The sequence below is a fragment of the Equus przewalskii genome, chromosome 15 (genome assembly GCF_037783145.1).
Source record: "Equus przewalskii isolate Varuska chromosome 15, EquPr2, whole genome shotgun sequence".
NCBI classification, from domain to species: domain Eukaryota; kingdom Metazoa; phylum Chordata; class Mammalia; order Perissodactyla; family Equidae; genus Equus; species Equus przewalskii.
In genome coordinates this window covers 655569-677836 of record NC_091845.1, presented here as the reverse complement: position 1 = coordinate 677836, position 22268 = coordinate 655569, and the positions used below count along the sequence as shown (strand labels likewise).

Sequence of the window (22268 nt, the reverse complement as noted above, 5' to 3'; positions counted from 1 at the left end):
CTTGAGTAAGATAAGTGGCTGATTTTTTTCATTGGAAACCATGGAGGCCAGAAGACAATAGGATGACATATTTAAAGTCCAGGAAAAAACACTGTCAACCAAGAATTCTTCATCTGGCAAAGATATGCTTCAAAATGAAGCAGATTAAGGCATTTCCAGAAAATCAAGAGCTGAGTGAATTCACTACCAGCAGACCTGCCCCAAAAGAAATGCTATAAGGACTCCTTGAGGCAGAAATGGAAGGACACCTGGAATGACAGCACCTGGAAGCTGTAAGGAGGATCAGAGATCACTAGTAAAGGTAACATCACAGGCACGTATGATAACCAGTACTATTGTACATCTGGTTTGGTTTGTAACTCCTCTCTTTTGCCTATTTGATTTAAAAGGCAAATGCTTAAAAACAGTAATTATAAATCGAAGCTAATGAGCATATATTGTATAAAATGTGATCTGTGACAATAAGAACATAAAGGGGCTGGGAAGGAGATGTAGAGAAGCAAAGTTTTAGTACTATTGAAATTAAGTTGGTATTATTCAAACTAGATCATTAGAAATTTAAGACGTTAGTTGTCATCCCCAAGGTAACCACTATGAAAATAACTTTTAAAATATACAGGAAGGAAAGAAGGGAATCAAAATGCTCCACTGCAAAAAATGAACTAAATACAAAAAAGACAGTAATGGAGGAACTGAGGAATGAAAAACATGACTTACAGAAAATGAATAGCTAAATGTAAAAGTAAGTCCTTCTTTATCAGTAGTTAAAAGTAAATAGATTAAATTTTTCCATGAAAACACAGAATTTGTCAGATTTGATTTAAAATACCAGGATTCACCTATATGCTGTTTAAAGAGACTCACTGTAGATTTAAGGACACAAACAGATTGAAACTTAAGGCATAGAAAAAGATACTCTATGCAAATAATAACAAAAAGAGAGCTAAGGTGGCTATATTATTGCCAGACAAAATAGAACTGAAGTAAAAAGAATTACAGTAGAGAAAGAAGGACATTATATATTATTTAAAAATTCAATACAGCAAGAAAATGTAAACATATAGAGCCCCAAAACATATGAGACAAAAATTGACAGAATTAAAGAGAGAAATAGATAGTTCTACATAGCAGCTGGAGACAGTAAAATAGCCTGCCTTCCATAATGCATGAAACAACCAGACACGATAGGGAAACGGAGCACTTGAACAACCTATAAACCAGTTAGACCTAACAGGTGTGTACAGGACACCCCAATAACAACTGCAGAACACACATTCTTCACAGGTGTAGGTGGAACGTTCTCCAGGATAAACCATATGTTAGGCCACAAGACAAGTCTTAATACATTTTAAAAGACTGAAGTCATACAAAGCATCTTTTTTGATCACAGTGGAATGAAACTAGAAATCACTAACAAAAGGAAAACTGGAAATTCACAACCATGTGGAAATTAACACGTTTTTAAACAATCAATGAGTCAAAGAAATCACAAGGGATATTAGAAGTTAACTTGAGAGAAATGAAGAGGAAAACACAACATGCCAAAACTGCAACGTGTACTGAAAGCAGTGCTTAGAGGGATATGTATAGCTGTAAACACATGCATTAAAAAAGACAAGGAGAACCTTAAAGCACACCTAACTGAACTAGAGAAAAAAGAACAAATGAAGCCCAAAGTCAGCAGAAGGAGAGAAATAATAAAACTCAGAGCAGAAATAAATACTATTGAAACGAAAAAGGCAGTAGAAAGGACCGATGAGACAAAGAGCTGGTTTTTTGAGAAGATAAATAAAATTGACAAACCACTAGCCAGACTTACAAAGAAAAAAAGGGAGAAAGCTCAAATAAACAAAATCAGAAATGAGCGAGGAGAAATAACAACAGACTGCAGAAATACAACAGATTATAAGAGAATACTACAAAAAACTATATGCCAACAGAATGGATAACCTAGAGGAAATGGATAAATTCCTGGACTCCTACAATCTCCCAAAGCTCACTCAAGAAGAGGCAGACAATTTGAACAGACCAATCACAAGGAAAGAGATTGAAACAGCAATCAAAAACATCCCAAAGAATAAAACCCCAGGACCAGATGGCTTTCCTGGGGAATTCTACCAAACTTTCAGAGAGGATTTAATACCTATCCTTTTCAAGCTATTCCAAAAAATTAGGGAAGATGGAACACTTCCTAACACATTCTATGAGGCCAACATCACGCTGATACCAAAACCTGACAAGGACACCACGAAAAAAGAGAACTACAGGCCAATATCACTGATGAACATAGATGCAAAAATTCTAAACAAAATTTTGGCAACCAGAATTCAGCAATTCATCAAAAGAATCATACATCAGGATCAGGTGGGATTCATACCAGGGAGACAGGGATGGTTCAACATTCGCAAATCAATCAACATGATACACCACATCAACAAACTGAGGAATAAAAACCACATGATCATCTCAATAGATGCAGAGAAGGCATTTGACAAGATCCAACAGCCATTTATGATAAAAACTCTGAACAAAATGGGCATAGAAGGAAACTACCTCAACATAATAAAGGCCATATACGACAAACCCATAGGCAACATCATACTCAATGGGCAAAAACTGAACCCCATCCCCCTGAAAACAGGAACGAGACAAGGATGCCCTCTATCACCACTCTTATTTAACATAGTACTGGAGGTCCTGGCCAGAGCAATCAGGCAAGAAAAAGGAATAAATGGAATCCAAATAGGGAGGGAAGAAGTGAAACTCTCTCTGTTTGCAGACGACATGATCTTATATATAGAAAACCCCAAAGAATCCATTGGAAAACTGTTAGAAGTAATCAACAACTACAGCAAAGTTGCAGGGTATAAAATCAATTTGCATAAATCAGTAGCATTTCTATACTCCAGTAATGAACCAACAGAAAAAGAACTCAAGAATACAATACCATTCACAATCGCAACAAAAAGAATAAAATACCTTGGGGTAAATTTAACTAAGGAAGTGAAGGACCTATATAATGAAAATTACAAGACCTTTCTGAGAGAACTGGATGACGACATAAGGAGATGGAAAGACATTCCATGTACATGGATTGGAAGAATAAACATAGTTAAAATGTCCATTCTACCTAAAGCAATCTACAGATTCAACGCCATCCCAATCAGAATCCCAATGACATTCTTTACAGAATTAGAACAAAGAATCCTAAAATTCATATGGGGCAACAAAAGACCCCGAATTGCTAAAGCAATCCTGAGAAAAAAGAACAAAGCTGGAGGCATCACAATCCCTGACTTCAAAACATACTACAAAGCTACAGTAATCAAAACAGCATGGTACTGGTACAAAAACAGGTGCACAGATCAATGGAACAAAATTGAAAGCCCAGAAATAAAACCACACATCTATGGACAGCTTATCTTTGACAAAGGAGCTGAGGGCATACAATGGAGAAAAGAAAGTCTTTTCAACAAATGGTGCTGGGAAAACTGGAAAGCCACATGTAAAAGAATGAAAATTGACCATTCTTTTTCAACATTCACCAAAATAAACTCAAAATGGATTAAAGACCTAAAGGTGAGACCTGAAACCATAAGGCTTCTGGAAGAAAACGTAGGCAGTACACTCTTTGACATCAGTATTAAAAGGATCTTTTCGGACACCATGCCTTCTCAGAGAAGGGAAGCAATAGAAAGAATAAACAAATGGGACTTCATCAGATTAAAGAGCTTCTTCAAGGCAAATGAAAACAGGATTGAAACAAAAAAACAACCCACTAACTGGGAAAAAATATTTGCAAGTCATATATCTGACAAAGGCTTAATATCCTTAATATATAAAGAACTCTCACAACTCAATCACAAAACATCAAACAACCCAATCAAAAAATGGGCTGGAGACATGAACAGACATTTCTCCAAAGAAGATATACTGATGGCCAATAGGCACATGAAAAGATGCTCATCATCGCTGATCATCAGGGAAATGCAAATCAAAACTACACTAAGATATCACCTTACACCCGTTAGAATGACAAAAATATCTAAAACTAATAGCAACAAATGTTGGAGAGGTTGCGGAGAAAAAGGAACCCTCATACACTGCTGGTGGGAATGCAAACTGGTGCAGCCACTATGGAAAACAGTATGGAGATTCCTCAAAAAACTAAAAATAGAACTACCGTACAACCTAGCCATCCCACTACTGGGTATTTATCCAAAGAGCCTGAAGTCAGTAATCCCAAAAGTCCTGTGCACCCCAATGTTTATTGCAGCACTGTTTACAATAGCCAAGACGTGGAAGCAACCTAAGTGCCCATCAACAGACGAATGGATAAAGAAGATGTGGTACATATATACAATGGAATACTACTCAGCTGCAAAACAGAACAAAATCATTCCATTTGCAATAACATGGATGGACCTTGAGAGAATTATGTTAAGTGAAATAAGCCAGCAAGAGAAAGATAATCTGTGTATGACTCCACTCATATGAGGAATTTAAAACTATGGACCAAGAACAGTTTAGTGGATACCAGGGGAAAGGTGGGGTGGGGGGTGGGCACAAAGGGTGAAGTGGTGCACCTACAACATGACTGACAAACATTAATGTACAATTGAAATTTCACAAGATTGTAACCTATCAATAACTCAATAAAAAAAAAAAGAGAGAGAGAAGGAGAGGCCGGCCCGGTGGCATAGTGGTTAAGTTTACGTGCTCTGCTTTGGTGGCCCGGGGTTCGCAGGTTCAGATCCCAGGCAGGGACCCAGCACCGCTTGTCAAGCCACGCTGTGGCGGCATCCCACATAAAATAGAGGAAGATGGGCACAGATGTTAGCTCAGCAACAATCTTCCTCAAGCAAAAAGAGGAAGATTGGCAACAGACATTAGCTCAGGGCCAATCTTCCTCACACAAAAAAAAGAGGTTTGAAATCAACAACCTAACAGCGTACCTTAAGGAACTAGAAAAGGTGGAGCAAACTAATCTCAAAGCTAGCAGAAGGAAGGAAATAATAAAGGTTAGAATGGAGAGAATTAAAATAGAGAATAGAAAAACAGGAAATAAATGAAACCAACAGTTAATTCTTTGAAAAGATTAATAAAAATGATACTCCTTTAGCTAGATTAACTAGGAAAAGAAAGAAGACAAATTTCTAAAATCCAATGAAAGTGAGGACATTATTTCCAATTTTACAAAATTAAAAGGATTATAGAAGAAATACTATGAACAATTTTTTACCAGCAAATTGGATAACACAGCTAAAATCGACAGATTTCTAGAAACACACAACCAAGACTAAGTCACGCAGAAAAAGAAAATCTGAGTAGACCTGTAACTAGTAAGGAGATTGAGTCAGTTTTGAATCAAAAACCTCTCGACAAAAGCCCAGGACCAGATTACTTCACTGGTGAATTCTGCCAAACATTTAAAGAACTAACACCAATAATTCTTAAACTCTTTCAGAAATTTGAAGAGGAGGGAGCATTGTCTTAACTTGCCATGAAGCCAGCATTACCCTTAGACCATGGACAAAGACACTACAAGAAAACTACAGACCAATATCTTTATAAATATTGATGCAAAAGTCCTCAACAAAATACTAGCAAACCAAATTTAACAGCATATTAAAAGGATTATATATCATGAGTAAGTGATATTTATTCCAAAAATGCAAGGATAGCTCAACATATGAAAATCACTGTAGTATACTATATTATTAGAGTTTAAGGGAAAAAAACATTTCAATTGATGCAGAAAAAGCATTTGGCAAGATTCAACACTCTTTCATGATAAAAAGGAACACTCAGTAAGCTAGGAATAGAAGGGAACTTTCTCAACATGATAAAGCCCATGTATGAAAAACAGAATTTTATTTTCTCTTGGTTCAGGGGGCTGGAAATCTGAGATCACGATGTCGCAGAGTTGGTTCCCTCTGTGGGCCATGAGGGCAGGATCTCTTCCAGGTCCCTCTTCTTGGCTTGTAGTGGATTTTCTGCTCCCACTGTCTTCATTTCATCTTCTCTGTGTGTGTGTCTGTGTCCACATTACCTTTTCTTGTAAGGACATTAAGATTAGGGCCACCCTAATGACCACATTTTAATTTATTTACCTCTTTAAAGAGACTCTGTGGTTACCTTCTGGGGTATTAGGGGTTAGGACTTCAACATTTGAATTTTTTTTTGAGGGAGTGACATAATTCAGCCTGTAACAGAACTACATGGATTCAGCATAGTTACAGGATGTGAAGACAACACACAAAAATCAGTTGTATTTTTATATACTTGCAAGGAGCTGTCTAAAAAAGGAAATTTTAAAGGATACATTTACAACAGCATCAAAAAGAATAAATTTAGAGAAAATAAAATTAATAATCAACATAATTTGGGATAGTTACCTTTAAGTAGGAATCGGAGGGCATCATGTAGAGACATGAAGGAGGATTCAAACTATTGGTAACGGTCTGTATCTTAGACTGAAGGGTGGATAGATGCATGGGTACTCCTTCTGTGGTTCTATGTATATACTACAAACTTTTCAAATGCTAGCAATGTCAAAACGGTTTAAGACAAGAAAGAATTCTTAAGCTTTAAAAAAAAAAAAAGTATTTGAGAGTAAATTTACCAAGGAGGCAAAAGACTTGTTACTGAAAACTTCAAAATATTGCTCAGAGAAATTAAAGAGGACCTAAATAATTGGAAAGACATCCATGTTCATGGATTAGAAGATCTCACATTGTTAAAGTCTGGGATTAAATTACAACTGAGACATGGAAAATTAAGTCTATGACAAAAGAAAATACTCTTCAATTGCGTAGAAAATTAAAAGTTCATGAGAGTAAAATAATCATAGTTTACCATGGGACGCAGCTGTGACTAGCTTAATTTTTTGAAATAATAGCTTTACTGAGATATAATTCACATACCATAAAATTCACAACTTAAAAGTGTACAATTCAATGGCTTTTAGTATATTTTCACAAAGTTGTGCGACCCTTACCACAATCAGTTTTAGAACATTTTCATCATTCCAAAATGAAATCCTGTTCCCATGAGCAGTCGCTCCCTCGGTTCCTCCACTCCCTCACCCTTGGCTCCAGGCAGCCACTAGTCTGCTTTCAGTCGCTATGAGTTTGCCTGTTAGGGACATTTCATATAAATGGAATCATTCAATACATAGTCTTTTGTGGCTCGCTTCTTTCCCTTAGCATAAGCTGGTTTTCAAGATTCATCCATGCTGCGGCATGTTCCAGTACTTCATTTCTTTTTATTGCTGAATAATAGTCCATCATATAGATAACACCACATTCTATTTATTCATCAGTTGATGGACATACGGATTGTTTCTGCTTTGTGTCTGTCATGAATAATGCTGCTGTGAGCATTCACTTCCGGTTCTTGTGTGGACATAATGTTATCATTTCTCTTAGGCATACAGAGACCTAAGAGTAGAATTACTGGGTCACAGGGTAACTCTCTGTTTGGCTTTTTGAGGAACCGCCAGGCTGTTTTCCAAGGTAGCCGCACGATTTTTCATTTCTTGCAACAGTGAATAAGGGTTCTAGCTTCTCTGCATCTTTGCCAGTGCTCGTTATTGTTAGTGTCTGTCTTTTTGGCTCATAGCCATCTGTAGCGGGTTGAATGGTGACTCCCAAAAAGATTCGTTCACAACCTAAGCCTCGGAACTGTGCATGTGACCTCCTTTGGACAAAGGGTCTTTGTAGGTGGAATTCAGTTAATAATCTTGAGATAAGATCATCCTGGATTTCATGGGTGGGCCCTAAATCCAATGACAAATGACCTTATAAAGTACAGAAGAGGAGAAGGCCACGTGAAGACGGAAGCAGAGATGGGAGTTACGCAGGCAAAAGCCAAGGAGTCCTGGACACACCAGAAGCTGGAAGAGGCGGGGGGATTCTCCTGCTAGAGCCTTTGGAAGGAGCATGGCTGTGCTGACACCTTGATTTCAGCTTTCTGGCCACTAGAACTGTAAAAACCTAAATTCTGTTTATTTTAAGCCACTAGATTTGTGGTAATTTGTTAGAGCAGCCCTAGGAAACTACTGCATCCTAGTGGTATCTCATTATAGTGACTTACATTTCCCTAATCACCAGGGATATTGAGAATCTTTTCAAGTGCTCATTGGCTGTTTGTATATGTATCTTCTCTGGAGAAGTATCTATTCAGAGCCTTTACCCTTTTTAAAATTGGGTTATTTATCTTTTTTTTTTTGACCCATTTCAAAGTTTAGTTTACAGTATTTATCAAGACAAAATAACATGTTAAATTAAGCACAAATGAGTAGCATGTGAGAGTCCGTGTGGAAGATCCTAACATAATGTTTACTGGATTAGTAGCCTACTGATATTGCTATGGAAATTCAGGACTCATTATGTTTAACCAGCACAGTCCCTGAAATCCATTTAAAGTATATTATTTTTTAAATTTTTGTTGAGGTCGTAATAGTTTATAACATTGTGAAATTTCAGGTGTACGTTACTATTTGTCAGTCACCATAGAAGTGCGCCCCTTCACCACTTATGCCCACCTCCCAACCCCCTTCCCCTCTGGTAACCACTAAACTGTTCTCTTTATGCATGTGTTTCTCTTCCACATAGGAGTGAAATCGTGTGGTGTTTGTCTTTCTCTGTCTGGTTTATTTCACTTAACGTAATGCCCTCAAGGTCTATCCATGTTGGTTACCAAGGGGATGATTTTGTCTTTTTTATGGTTGAGTAGTATTCCATTGTGTATATACCACATCTTCTTTATCCACTCATCAATCAGTGGGGACTTGGGTGGCTTCCATGTATTGGCTACTGTGATTAATACTACAATGAACATAAGGGTGCATAAGTCTCTTTAAATTGTTGATTTCGAGTTCTTTGGATAAATACCCAGTAATGGGATAACTGGGTCATATGCTATTTCTATTTTTAATTTTTTGAGAAATCTCCATACTGTTTTCCATAGTGGCTGCACCAGTTTGCATTCCCACCAGCAGTGTGTGAGGGTTCCCTTTTCTCCACATCCTCTCCAATATTTGTTATTTTTTGTCTTGGTAATTGTAGCCATTCTAACAGGTGTAAGGTGATATCTCATTGTGGTTTTGATTTGCATTTCCCAGATGATTAGTGATGTTGAACATCTTTTCATGTGCCTGTTGGCCATCTGTATATCTTTTTGGAGAAATGTCTGTTCATATCCTCTGCCAGTTTTTGAGTGGGTTGTTTGTTTTTTGCTGTTGAATTGTAGTAGTTCTTTATATATTTTGGAGATTAATCCCTTGTCAGATATACAATTTGCAAATATTTTCTCCAATTCCCTTTGGCTTGCCGAAGCTCTTTAGTCTGATATAGTCCCATTTGTTTATTTTTTCTTTTGTTTCCTTTGCCTGAGTAGACATGGTATTCGAAAAGATGCTTCTAATATTGATGTCAAAGAGTGTACTGCCTATATTTTCCTCTAGGAGTTTTATGGTTTCACATCTTACCTTCAAGTCTTTAGTCCATTTTGAGTTAACTTTTGTGTATGGTGAGAGGTCATAGTCTACTTTCATTCTTATGCGTGTGGCTGTCCAGTTTTCCCAGCACCATTTATTGAAGAGACTTTCCTTTCTCCATTGTATGTTCTTGGCTCCTTTGTCGAAGATTAGCTGTCCATAGATGTGTAGTTTTGTTTCTGGGCTTTCAGTTCTGTTCCCTTGATCTGTGTGTCTGTTTTTGTACCAGTACCATGCCATTTTGATCACTATGGCTTTGTAGTATATTTTGAAGTCAGGGATTGTGATGCCTCTAACTTTGTTCTTTTTTCTCAGAATTGCTTTAGCTATTCAGGGTCTTTTGTTGCCCCATATGAATTTTAGGATTCTTTGTTCTATTTCCATGAAGAATGTCATTAGGATTCTGATTGGGATTGCATTGATTCTCTAGATTGCTTTACGTAGTATGGACATTTTAATTATGTTTATTCTTTCAATTCACGAGCATGGAATGTCTTTCCATTTCTTTATGTCATCATTGATTTCTTTCAATAATGTCTTATAGTTTTCATTGTGTAGGTCTTTCACCTTCTTAGTTAAGTTTATTCCTAGATATTTTCTTCTTTTCGTTGCAATTGTAAATGGGATTGTATTCTTGAGTTCTCTGTTTGTTCATTATTAGAGTATAGAAATGACACTGATTTTATAAGTTGGTTTTTTGTACCCTGCAACTTTACTGTAGTTGTTGATTATTTCTAATAATTTTCTGATGGATTCTTTAGGGTTTTCTATATATGGAATCATGTCATCTGCAAACAGCCAGAGTTTCACTTCTTCCTTGCCAATCTGGATACCTTTTATTTCTTTTTCTTGCCTAATTGCTCTGGCCAAAACCTTCAGCACAATGTTGAGTAAGAGTGGGCACCCTTGTCTTGTTCCTGTTCTCAGAGGGATGGCTTTCAATTTTTCTCCATTGAGTATGACTCTGTGGGTTTGTCATATTATGTTGAGGTACTTTCCTTCTATACCCGATGTATTGAGAATTTTTATCATAAATGGATGTTGGATCTTGTCAAATGCATTCTCTGCATCTATTAAGATGATCGTGTGCTTTTTATTCCTCACTTTGTTAATGTGGTGTATAACATTGATTGATTTGCTGATGTTGAACGATCCCTGTGTCCCTGGTATAAATGCCACTTAATCATGGTGTATGATCCTTTTAATATACTGCTGTGTTCAGTTTGCCAATATTTTATTAAGGATTTTTGCATCTGTTCATTAGAGATATTGACCTGTAATGTTCCTTCTCTGTGTTGTCCTTGTCTGACTTTGGTATCAGAGTGACACTGGCCTCATAGAATGAGTTAAGAAGTGTTCTGTCTTCTTCAGTTTTTTGGAATAGTTTGAAAAGGATAGGTATTAAATCTTCTTTGAATGTTTGGTAGAATTCTCCAGAGAAGCCATCTGATCCTTGACTTTTATTTTTTGGGAAATTTTTATTACTATTTCAGTCTCTTCACTTGTGATTGGTCTATTCATATTCTCTATTTCTTCTTGATTCAGTTTTGGGAGGTTGTATAATTCTAAGAATTTATCCATTCTAGATCCAGTTTGTTGGCATATAGCTTCCTGTAGTATTCTGTTTTATAATTCTTTGTATTTGTGTGGTATCTGTTGTAATTTCTCCTCTTTCATTTCTAATTTTATTTATTTGAGCCTTCTCTCTTTTTTTTCTTAGTGAGTCTGGCTAAAGATTTATCAATTTTGGTTATCTTCTCATAGAACCAGCTCTTACTTTCATTGATCATTTCTAATGTTTTTTTCTGTTTGTTTCTATTTCATTTATTTCTGCTCTAATTTCTATTATTTCCTTCCTTCTGCTGACTTTGGGCTTTGTTTGTTCTTTTTCTAGTTCTGTTAGGTGTAGTTTAAGATTACTTATTTGAAATTTTTCTTATTTGTTAAGGTGGGCCTGTGTTGCTATGAATTTCCCTCTTAGCACTGCTTTTGCTGCATCCCATACGAATTAGTATGGTGTATTTTCATTTTCATTTGTCACCAGATGTTTTTTGATTTCTATTTTAATTTCTTCATCGATCCTTTGGTTGTTCAGTAGCATGTTGTTTAGTCTCCATATGTTTGTCACTTTCCCAGCTTTTTTCTTGTAGTTGATTTCTAGTTTTAGAGCGTTATGGCTGGAAAAGATGCTTGAAATGATTTCGGTCTTCTTAAATTTATTGAGGCTTGCCTTGTTTCCCAGCATATAGTCTATCTTTGAGAATGTTCCATGTGTACTTGAGGAGAATGTGTTTTCTGCTGTTTTTGGATGGAGTGTTCTATATATATCTGTTGAGTCCATCTGGTCTAGTTTTTCATTTAATTCCACTATTTTCTTGTTGACTTTCTGTCTGGATGATCTATCCATTGATGTGAGTGGGGTGTTGAGGTTCCCTACTGTTATTGTGTTGCTGTTAATTTCTCCTTTTAGGTCTATAAATAGTTGCTTTCTGTACTTTGGTGCTCCTGTGTTAGGTGCGTAGATATTCATAAGCGTTATGTTCTCTTGTTGGACTGTCCCTTTGATCATTATATTTACCGCTCATCTATGTCTTTCATTGCTTGTTTTATCTTGAAGTCTGCTTTGTCTGATGTACGTATGGCAATGGCTGCTGTGTCTGATGTACGCATGGCAAGGGCTGCTGTGTCTGATGTACGCATGGCAATGGCTGCTGTGTCTGATGTACGCATGGCAATGGCTGCTTTCTTTTTTCGCCCTTCGCTTGGAGTGTCGTCTTCCATCCCGTGACTCTGAGCCTGTGTTTGTCTTTAGAGCTGAGAAGTGTTTCCTGGAGGCAACATATTGTTGGTTCTTACTTGGTTTTTTTGTTTGTTTGTTTCTGTTGAGGAAGATTCACCCTGAACTAACATCTGTTCCCAGTCCTCCTCTTTTTGCTTGAGGAAGATTGTCCCTGCGCTAACATCTGTGACAATCTTCCCCCACTTTATATGTGGGTTGCCACCAGAGCAGGGCTGACAAGTGATCTAGGTCCATGCCTGGGACGTGAACCTGGGCTGCCGAAGTGGAACACCCTGAGCTTAACCACCGCGCCATGGTGCCAGCCCCTAGAGACGGTAATTTAAATCAGTGGGAAAAGACATTCATAGAGTGCTGGAATACGTGGATAGCCATTCGAGAGAAGCATCAAGTTGGATCCATCCATTACACCCACTCTGATCCAACAGGGTCAAAGACTTAAGTAAAATAAAATCTTCAGAGTACGAGGAGGGAAAGAACACACCTAACAAAAACCAGGGAAGGAGTGAGAGGCGGTGGGAGAGGTGTGAGTGCACTTCCTGTCCTCTGTAGCGGGACGTCCAGAGAGCAGCCGGGAGCTGGGAGTGAGGGACACATCCCAAACAGAAGCTCGCAGGTTTAGAAATCAAGTTTAAAAGCTCAGAGTTTTCACCATCTCTTTTCTTAGCCTTAGAGGTATATTTCAGAAAATAATGTCTTGAGGTAAAGGAAACAGTTAGCTTCTATTCCTAATAGTCACAGAAATTGAAAAGTTTGCATTAAAATATGTGGAAGACTTTCTTTCTCTTTTGTTAAATACAAATTAAATCTCTTTTCTTTGGTTACAAGTAGCTGTGTCCTATGATACCTTTTAAATAAAAATTTTGTTTTAACTACATATGCACCACCAATTGATACCTCCCTAACATTTAAAATAGTTATTTCTGGATGGTAGGATTGTTTTTTTTACTTTCTTTTTGATTTTATGCACTGCATTATTCTCCTAATAACCTTGTATCATTTTTATAGAAACAATAAAGACATTATTCAAAATGTAAAATATATATAATCATGTTAAAGAGCAGGAATCCATATTTAAATCCTTCCATTGCAGATTGTGGTTTAGAATACCTTTCTTATCTTGGCACCACGCAGTAATTCATCACCTTCTGTCTGGAGTGATTAGGGAGAACAAGACTGGGAAGACGTGGCCCCCGACCAGGACGGAGGGCTGCTGTGTTTTCTTCTGGTTCTTCAACGGAACCGGACTGAGGAGCCTTCGCGGTGCACACAGGGCGCGAGTGAGAGCTTTCAAGTAGAGACGTGGTGTTCTTAGTACCTTTGAATGGCTGGAACTCCTCTGTTTCTTCTGCTTTTCCTAGATTTGGAAATGCAAAGTTTTATTTGGTTTGAAAATGAACCTGCCAGGTTGTAAGCTCATCAAAGGCGGATGTGAGTCAGCCCACGCAGGGCCTAGTTCTCCAGCTCTCACAGGCCCTGGGTGGTAGTCCTCTTTGCTATTTTTAAAGATTGGCCCCTGAGCTAACATCTGTTACCAATCTTGTTTGGTTCTTTTTCTTCTTCTTCTCCCCAAAACCCCCTAGTACATAGTTGTATATCCTGGTTGTAGGTCCTTCTAATTCTTCTATGTGGGACGCCACCTCAACATGGCCTGATGAGCAGTGCTAGGTCCATGCCCAGGATCCAAATGGGCAAAACCCTGGGCCACCGAAGCAGAGACGCGAACTTAACCACTTGGCCATGGGGCCGGCCCCCAGTATTATTTTGAAGTGTTTGAAAATTGACTTTAGTTAATACAAGAATTTTTTGAACTAACAGCAGAGCAAAGCAAAGGTCAGCACACCTGTGCAGCTGGCATTTTAGGAGCGCTGGCCCAGATGCTCCCATGGTACAGGGAGTTGGGAGCGTGGGACTTTAAGTTTCGGAAAGCTGTGAGAGAGATTCATCGTCTTTGTAAAATTGAAGAGCACGTCAAGGAGTGGTTTCATGTGCACTAACCCTGGCCTCCTCTCTCTTCTTATCTTCCAGGTGTATCATACTTTGTTCTGGCCTCTTGAATGGACGGTAGCTGGCAGAGACAACAATACTTGTTACGCAAAGATAATTTGCAATAAATTCGACAATGTATGTAATATGATTGGAAGCTGAAATGCAGTAATTTTGAAATGTAGCGTTTATGCTAGTATTTGGGTTTTTATAATCTCTTTAAAGATAGCTTTCAGGGCAAGGCAGAAATCCTTCAAACTGTTACCCAGTTAATGCATTGCAGAGGTTGAACAAGTGACAGCTCGTAAGTAAGGCTTACCAACACCTTCTAGAAGTAATCCGTGAAAGGTGTCCTTCCCCAGAGCTGTCCAGCTTGGCGGTTTAGAACTAGATGATGTATGAAAAAGTTTGCTCATCAACTAATAAAATGTAAGGTGTGTGTATTTTGTAAATAGACTGAATGTGTGTCCAGAGCCTTTAGAAGGAAATGCTTACACAACGTGAAAACTCTAGTCATTCACTAATTCCTCCGGAAGCCTTTCCTGAAGGCAGCGGTGGTGGGTGGACAGCCCATCGTCGGGCTTTCTGCCATCCCCGTCAGGAGGTGAGTGTGCGACTGACAGCGACTCCCTCGTTAGCACAGTGTGGAGCAGCTGATTTGTGACTTGTTTCGTAAAGAACACTGTGTGTGGAAAACAGTGTTAGGACTTGGTTCCTCCCTTTTTAAGAATTTATAATCTGTCTGGGGAGAGAAACATATAATTAGATAAATATGAACAGCAACAGTGACATGTATATAAAGTTGACAAAGTAACACAGCTGTTATCTTGTGTAATTCTCACACGTCTCTGTGTCCATCATCTTCTCAGTATAACAGAAAACGGGGGCCACGGGCTCATGGCCAACTAGCATGTGCCCCAATGCCTGAGTGGCGAAGGCACCAGCACTCTAGAACTTAGTCCCCTGGCAGTTCCGCAGGTGTGCGGGGCAGTGACGGGGACATCGATCAGAATGCCCTGAAATGCCACAGAGCTGGATGGGTTCGCAGCTGCGCTCCTGGCGGGGGGGGGGGGGGGGGGGGGGGGGGGGGCGTGTTGCTGGTCTGCCTCCTTGGAAGTGAGTAATCGGAGGGCACTGTCGTGGCAGCTGCGGCAGCCTCTACAGAGGGAGCCCGCAGAGACTGCAGTCGCTGTGCCCTGACATGAGCAGGAGCGGGTGGTCAGAGCCGCTGCTGAAAGGAGATGCGCAGCCTTCGTCTCTTGTCCACGCTCTTCAGGGACGTGCACTGGCTGTGGGGCCTCAGGCGGGACTTCAGTCTGTTTGCCCCTCTTTGGCCACCTGCTCTGTCCCTTGTCCCTTCCTGCGCTCACCCTCAGCTGTCCCCCATGGTCCCAGTTTGCACTCGCAAAGCTCCACAGTTGAGCTTGCTCCTTTCTTTTACACCGTCTCAATGTCTGTTTCTAGAGTATCTCCTTAGTACTTAGGCAGTAGAAGTAGTATTTTACTATGCTATATGGTGAAAATTTGTGAAGGCGGCCCCTCGCTTCCAGACCCTGCCCTTGTGGTCATTAGGAGGCCCCCTGATCACAGACCCTGCCCTTGTGGTCATTAGGAGGCCCCCCGCTCACGGACCCTGCCCTCGTGGTCATTAGGAGGTCCCCCGCTCACGCACCCTGCCCTTGTGGTCATTAGGAGGCCCCCTGCTCACGGACCCTGCCCTTGTGGTCGTTAGGAGGCCCCCAGCTCATGGAACCTGCCTTCATTGTCTTTTACATGGAGATTTTCATCAGATGTCCCCACTCTCTCTGGGCTGCCCCCCTTTTCCCACTTTGCTGCACAATGCACCTTGGAGATTCCAATTCAGTAGCCTTCCGTGGGCCCTGGGCCTCCCCTTTCACCCACAGCCCCCGAGGCCTCTGCCTCCCCTCCGAGAAGCCCGCTCACGGAGCTCTCGTCTGAGCACCACGCGGCATGTGTGTGAGGTGGCTGCGGTAAACAGCTGCTCTTCTCCAGATGTGGGTAGGCAGAAATTTCTGCCAGCCCGAGGCCTCTTCTGCCCTTCTACCTTCTCTCTTTATCTGTTCCACACTTTGTTGATGAAAATGAAGAATAGAGTCTGATGTAAAAACATTGACAAAAGGACAGCCTGACAGGCAGGGTTACACTGGAAAGACACTCAGATCTTGCTTCCTTTCTCGATGGGTCTGCTAGCATGTGCACCTTGGAGCTCCCAACATGCAGTCCTGGGAGAAGCCCCATCTGGCCACCCCTTACCTCCACTCGTTCTGTTAGGAGCTGGCCGCCTGCCTCCTGGGCCAGGAGTCACTGCAGTTCCAGTAAAACCTGCTGCCTTAGACTCATTGCCGTGTTGGACTTTAATTCAGATTTGTTAGGCTGCTGTTTAGCACTATCTCAGCATCATTTGGAAATTTACATCATACTAATGAACTCCTCCGTTCAGTAGGTAAATTGCTTATTCTAGTAAATTTTAGTGCAAATTAACTCAGGATGTGCATTTACTGGCTCATTTAGCAGATTCTCATGGTGGCTCAGTTTCACGGTAATGTTCTCTGCTCACTTCTACCTTAAGAGTTCTTTTTCTGTAGGAGATGCTGTAAATTTTAACTGTGTACTTGCAACAAATAGATTCCCATTCAGACCGTTAACCTCCTGGGCTTCCCTTTGTTTTGTTTCTGTATTAAAGGAGCGAGTGGTAGGATTTCACATTCTTGGACCGAATGCTGGTGAGGTTACCCAAGGATTTGCAGCTGCAATGAAATGTGGGCTCACGAAACAGCTGCTCGATGACACCATTGGAATTCACCCCACGTGTGGTGAGGTGCGGAAAGATAAGACTTTTTTAAAATTGACTTCAATTGATGTAGTTTGAAAAACTATTATAACGCACATTGTCAGAAACATTTTGTATTAGTAACTACTTTGTATATTTTAAAGGATAATGTAGATTGTAGTATTCAGAATGTGTTTTCTTGAAGCAATACTGAAATGTTGATGGCTAAGTCTAAATTTGTTTTGTTTTCTTTCTGAACAGGTGTTCACAACCTTGGAAATCACAAAGGCATCGGGACTAGACATCACTCAGAAAGGCTGCTGAGGCTAGTCCTGCTGCTGTTTGGTTTCCTCGTCCTGTTCCCATTTCTCTGAAGGAAGATGCTCTCGGCTGAGGTGAGGCTGTGCTCGTGGCACCTGCCCTGGCGTGCAGGGACCGGTGCAGAGATGAGACAGTGGACGAGGAGACAGGACAGCAGCGGGGGCGGCCGCTCGGCAGGCTTGCTGACTGGGAGAGGCAGGTGCACTGCTCCTTGACGTCTTCGCTCGCAGCCTCTCTGAGGGGAGCCAGGACCGATGCTCTTCCAAGTCAGAGCGGAGCCTCCCTCTGGCAGACCTTGTCCTCACACAACTACCCTAAGTTACTTTGCTGGTCGCCAGTGTTTTCATTCCCTTGCTTTGTTGTTCCTCTGAAGATATTTCCTCGGGTGTGAAACTATGAAGTGGTGATCCTCCAGGGCGTGGGCCTGGGATTCACACGCGGTCCTAGCGAGCGGCATCTGTGGAAATGCCCTCGGGTAGCTGGCTGCAGAGGACGGGCTGCGTTGGTAGAGGCGGCACCCGCCGTGTGGAGTTTGGTCAGCCGTCTTCTCCCTTGAGTGCACGTGGACCCACTGTCGGAAACCTGCCTCACGCCTCACCCGCTCCTGGTTTCCTGATGCTCACCACCGTGGAGTCCTTCTCCTCTTAGTGTCTCTAGACCGTGTGGAATATCTCCTGTCGGAGAAACGTGCTTGAATTTCTTTTTCCTGTTGATCTTAAGAGTAATATTAAAAAGTTTTCAATACTGTATTATGTGAAATCTAATTTAAAACTGTTTAAAATGATTCAGTCCACAATCTAATTACAGTCAAGTTCAGTAACAGTGGTATTAGGAGATTCCATTTGAATTGCCATTTGATGGCAGCATCTAAAAGGCCCTTGAAGTGGGAGGCCTCTCCACGGTCCTTTTACAAAACCTCTTTCTGGCCTCGGCTCGGTTAGGCAGCTCCTGCTCTCTGAGCAGGACACTAGGCATCAGCCACTGCCAGAAGATGGGGTAGTTCTGTGGCCAGAATTTCTAAGCATACATTTTAAAAGGAAAACTTGAAGCCAGCGAACAATTAGGGAGCACCATCTGAGGACGGGGCATTTTGCTCCCCTCTCTGGAGGCAGGGAGTGGAGCAGGGCTGGAGTGGGAGTGGCCACCCAAAGGGAACTGACATAGGATCCAGCTATTGAGTTGCCTTTTTATTGGGGAGAGAAAAATACAAAATGTAACTGTCTAAAAAGGGAGGCAGGGTATGGTAACTGCTACAGCTGAGGCAGAAACAGTGCAGCGGGAAACAGGAAGATGTTACTAATTTCTACTGTTGGGGTAGGGGTGGGATAATGGATCAGAGTGTAATGGAAGCAGCTATATTTGAGCTGAATCATGAGGGATGAATAGGATTTCAAAGATTAGAAACAATACGGAGAGGCTCTGAATGATACTTTCAACAAATTCAACTAAAATACTAGATGAAATAATTTAAAAGAAATTTTGTTACTGTGTTGCTGAGCACCACATACATACACACAACCAAGGGTTTCCAGAACCCCAGGTGAAGTGGAACCAGGAACTCTGGCAGCCTTGAGTTCTGTTTTGCATTGAGCACAGGGCAATGAACCTGAAGCCCAGGCCTGCCCCAGCTCTAATGGGGTATCTAGTAGGAAACCTTTCTGCCAAGCTCGGACCCCAGTGTGCTGTTCCCCCATGGAAGGGTGCATGCAGCCAGACTGTGCCTCACAGAAGGAGGCAGCAGAGAAGCTGACCTGTCTTCTCACTGGCTTAATCCACCCGAAGAATTTGTAGCCACTGTCCAGGTTACAGACCTGTGATTGGTTCCCTCAGCACCCTTCTCCCCCGCCTCCCCCAGGTTACAGACCTGTGATTGGTTCCCTCAGCACCCTTCTCCCCCACCTCCCCCAGGTTACAGGCCTGTGATTGGTTCCCTCGACACCCTTCTCCCCCGCCTCTCCCAGGTTACAGACCTGTGATTGGTTCCCTCGACACCCTTCTCCTCCGCCTCCCCCAGGTTACAGACCTGTGATTGGTTCCCTCAGCACCCTTCTCCCCCGCCTCTCCCAGGTTACAGACCTGTGATTGGTTCCCTCGACACCCTTCTCCCCCGCCTCCCCCAGCTTACAGACCTGTGATTGGCCCCTCAGCACCCTTCTCCCCTGCCTCCCCCTGCATCCTTTTCTCCACCTTTCTCTTTTCTCCTCTCCTGGGGTAAAAATAGTGAGAGATTAGTTTTTCCTGCTAGTTAAAGCTTGTATGCATCTAATAACATACACATGCATACAGATCTGCAAGGAAAAGTTGACATCCTTCCCTATAGTAGAGATTTTAAAATACCTCAATAATTTATTAGATCAAACACACGAAGAAATCAGTAAAGATATGGATTTGAATAGCACAATTAACAAGCTTGGTTTAATGAACTTATGAAGAATATTACATCCAACATGAAAACTTACTCATTGCAAGCACACATGGAATACTGATGAAATTTGCCATGTGCTAGGCCATAAAGGCTAGGCCCAATATATTTCAAAAGACTGGTATCATATAGGGATGAGGTAAAAGGATTTTAGCAGTGGGACTATCACTAAGAACCCAAAAACCTTAAAATCCAAACAGCATGATGGAATGTCTGGTAGAGGTGGTGTGAGATGAGTGAGGGATTAGTGGGAAATCAATCTGGAAAGAGGCAGGTTAGAGCCAGGAGCCAGTCACAAGAAGCAGGGAATTATGGAAAGCTGCTAGATTTTGAAGAATGATAGACTTGAGAAGGCCTGGTCCCGTAACTTACTAGATGTATGACAGAATAAATTGCTTAGCGTTTCCCATTCTTCGTTTTTTAGTGCAGACAGTATTGCCTGTTTCACAGACTTGGAACAATTGAACACATTTATTAAGTTCTCAACATACAGCATATTGGTGTAGATTATCTTGGCTTCTGTGATGATGACTAGGGGCTTATTAAGGAAAGCTCTTCTAGACACACAAGAGCGCAGCCAATAGACAGGCAGATAGGAGAAGTGTTGACAGGTCCTGCTTTGCAGACTTCACCGTAGTAGGCAGCCCCCAAGTTGGATTCCCCAAGTGCAGGTAGTCGCATCCTTGTGTAGTCCCCTCCCACACTGTACCAAGTTTGGTCTGTGGAGCCGGTGCTATATGGCAGAAGTGATGGTGTGTCACTTCTAAGGTTAGGTCGTAAAAGAACTTGAGCCTAGGTTTTGCTCGCTCTCATGCACTCTCTCGCTCGGATCACTTGCTCTGGGGGAAGGCAGCTGACACGTCACAAAGATTCGGGAAGCCCATGGACAGGCCCAGATGGAGAGGAACTGAAGTCTCCAGCCAAAAGCAAGAAACAGGTCTGCCAGCATCCATGTCGATGAGCTTGGAAGTGAAGCCTTCCCCAGGCAAGCCTTCCGCTAGCCAGCAGCTTGACTGCAATCTCGCGAGAGACTGAGCCAAAACAGTCCGGTTCTTCCACCCCTAAAATCCTGACCCTCAGAAACTGTGAGATAATAAATACTTATTTTTCAAGCCAGTAAGTTTTGGAGTAATTTGTCATACAGAAATAGGGAACTAATATGTTCACCAAGGAAAATTAAAAGTACAAACTCGATCAGATAACTAAAATGCTTTGAGGAACTTTTTTCCTCAGGCAGACAAAATAAAGCTCACGCAGATTTGGGATTTCAGTACAAAGGGATTGGATCTGAGCCTTAGCGCTGAACTTTGCTCATCATTGCAGGCAGGGCAGCTCCGGGGGCCTCCGTGGTCTTGGCCCTGAGTCAGGGGTCTTGGGCTGTGACTGTGGTGTGTCCCTGCTCTGCTTCCTTGGAGCATCCCTGATGGTCAAAGCTCACAAACAATCTTAGGAAACCTGTTCGTCATACAAAGCCAGGCTCATCAAGCTGAGCGAGGGGAGAGCGCCCTTGATGACTCTCAGTATCAGCTCAAATGGGAGGTGGGGGAGGATGCTTAGAGGATTTGGGGGGCTAGGGTTAGTCAAGGGGTGGTTACACGGCAGAGGCTAGTAAGTGGGTCTGGGCAGCAATTGGTCAGAATTTGTAAACCAGGCTAGTTGCTGGGACAGTGTCAGTGGTCTTTAGAATTTGGGACATATGAGACCACACTGAGCTCCTGTTACTGTAGTCTTCTCCGGGAACTTATAGGTCTGATGAGCTAGTGTTAAAACTGTTCAAACTTTGATAGTTTTTTGTCTGATGTGCTTTAGTACACTTCATATGTTTTGAGTAGTAGTACAGTTTCCCAAGTTGTGGTTTATTTCCCAGTGGAGAACCATCCAATGTGTCTAGGCAGACGACCTGTTAGGAATTTATTGAAAGAGAACCTCAAATACTTATTGAGACCTATCCTTCAACCATGCTGGAATAACAGGGACTAGACTTATCCCTCCAAAAACAAACTGGAGGGAACATCTACATTCAGACGTGGAACAGACAGCGCAGGACTGTGATTCCTGAGAGCAGGGAAGCAAATGAGGTGATCCCTACAATTGCCCCAACTTTCCGCATCGAGGTAATTTCAGACTCTGGACACGAGGGAGAACCGAGCAGGCTGGCGGTCTTGCTGAGCTGGAGTGGAGATTACAGTTCCAGGAGGTCGAGGCAGGGAGTTGTGGGGGAGACACAGGTGGGAGCTATGCAGAGAAGAGCTCCAGGAATCTGCAACAGGGTCCCTTTGAGTCTCTGCTGAATACTAAGCCACACCCTCAGAGGAGAATTCTAAAAGGTCACTCAAAAATTGACGGGAGAGTTATAGGTTGAACAATTGCCACAGGTCTCAGCAGGTGAGGAAAAATTCCAACTGGCCAGCAGAGGAGAGTCCTCAGTAACCCCCCTAATTAAGTGACC

The 22268-nt window shown here is 41.6% G+C and overlaps 1 protein-coding gene across 1 annotated transcript in view; it reads left to right on the top strand.

Annotated features, from left to right (window-relative positions):
* TXNRD3 (thioredoxin reductase 3) overlaps positions 1 to 18146 on the top strand; it is a 75750-nt gene extending 57604 nt beyond the window's left edge. The window contains exons 14-16 of the mRNA XM_070576440.1: positions 14328 to 14423; positions 16990 to 17124; positions 17338 to 18146. Of these exons, the coding sequence (XP_070432541.1) occupies positions 14328 to 14423; positions 16990 to 17124; positions 17338 to 17400 (294 nt within the window). The 3' untranslated portion in view covers positions 17401 to 18146. The remainder of the gene's footprint in view (positions 1 to 14327; positions 14424 to 16989; positions 17125 to 17337) is intronic.
* The last annotated feature ends 4122 nt before the right edge of the window (positions 18147 to 22268 follow it).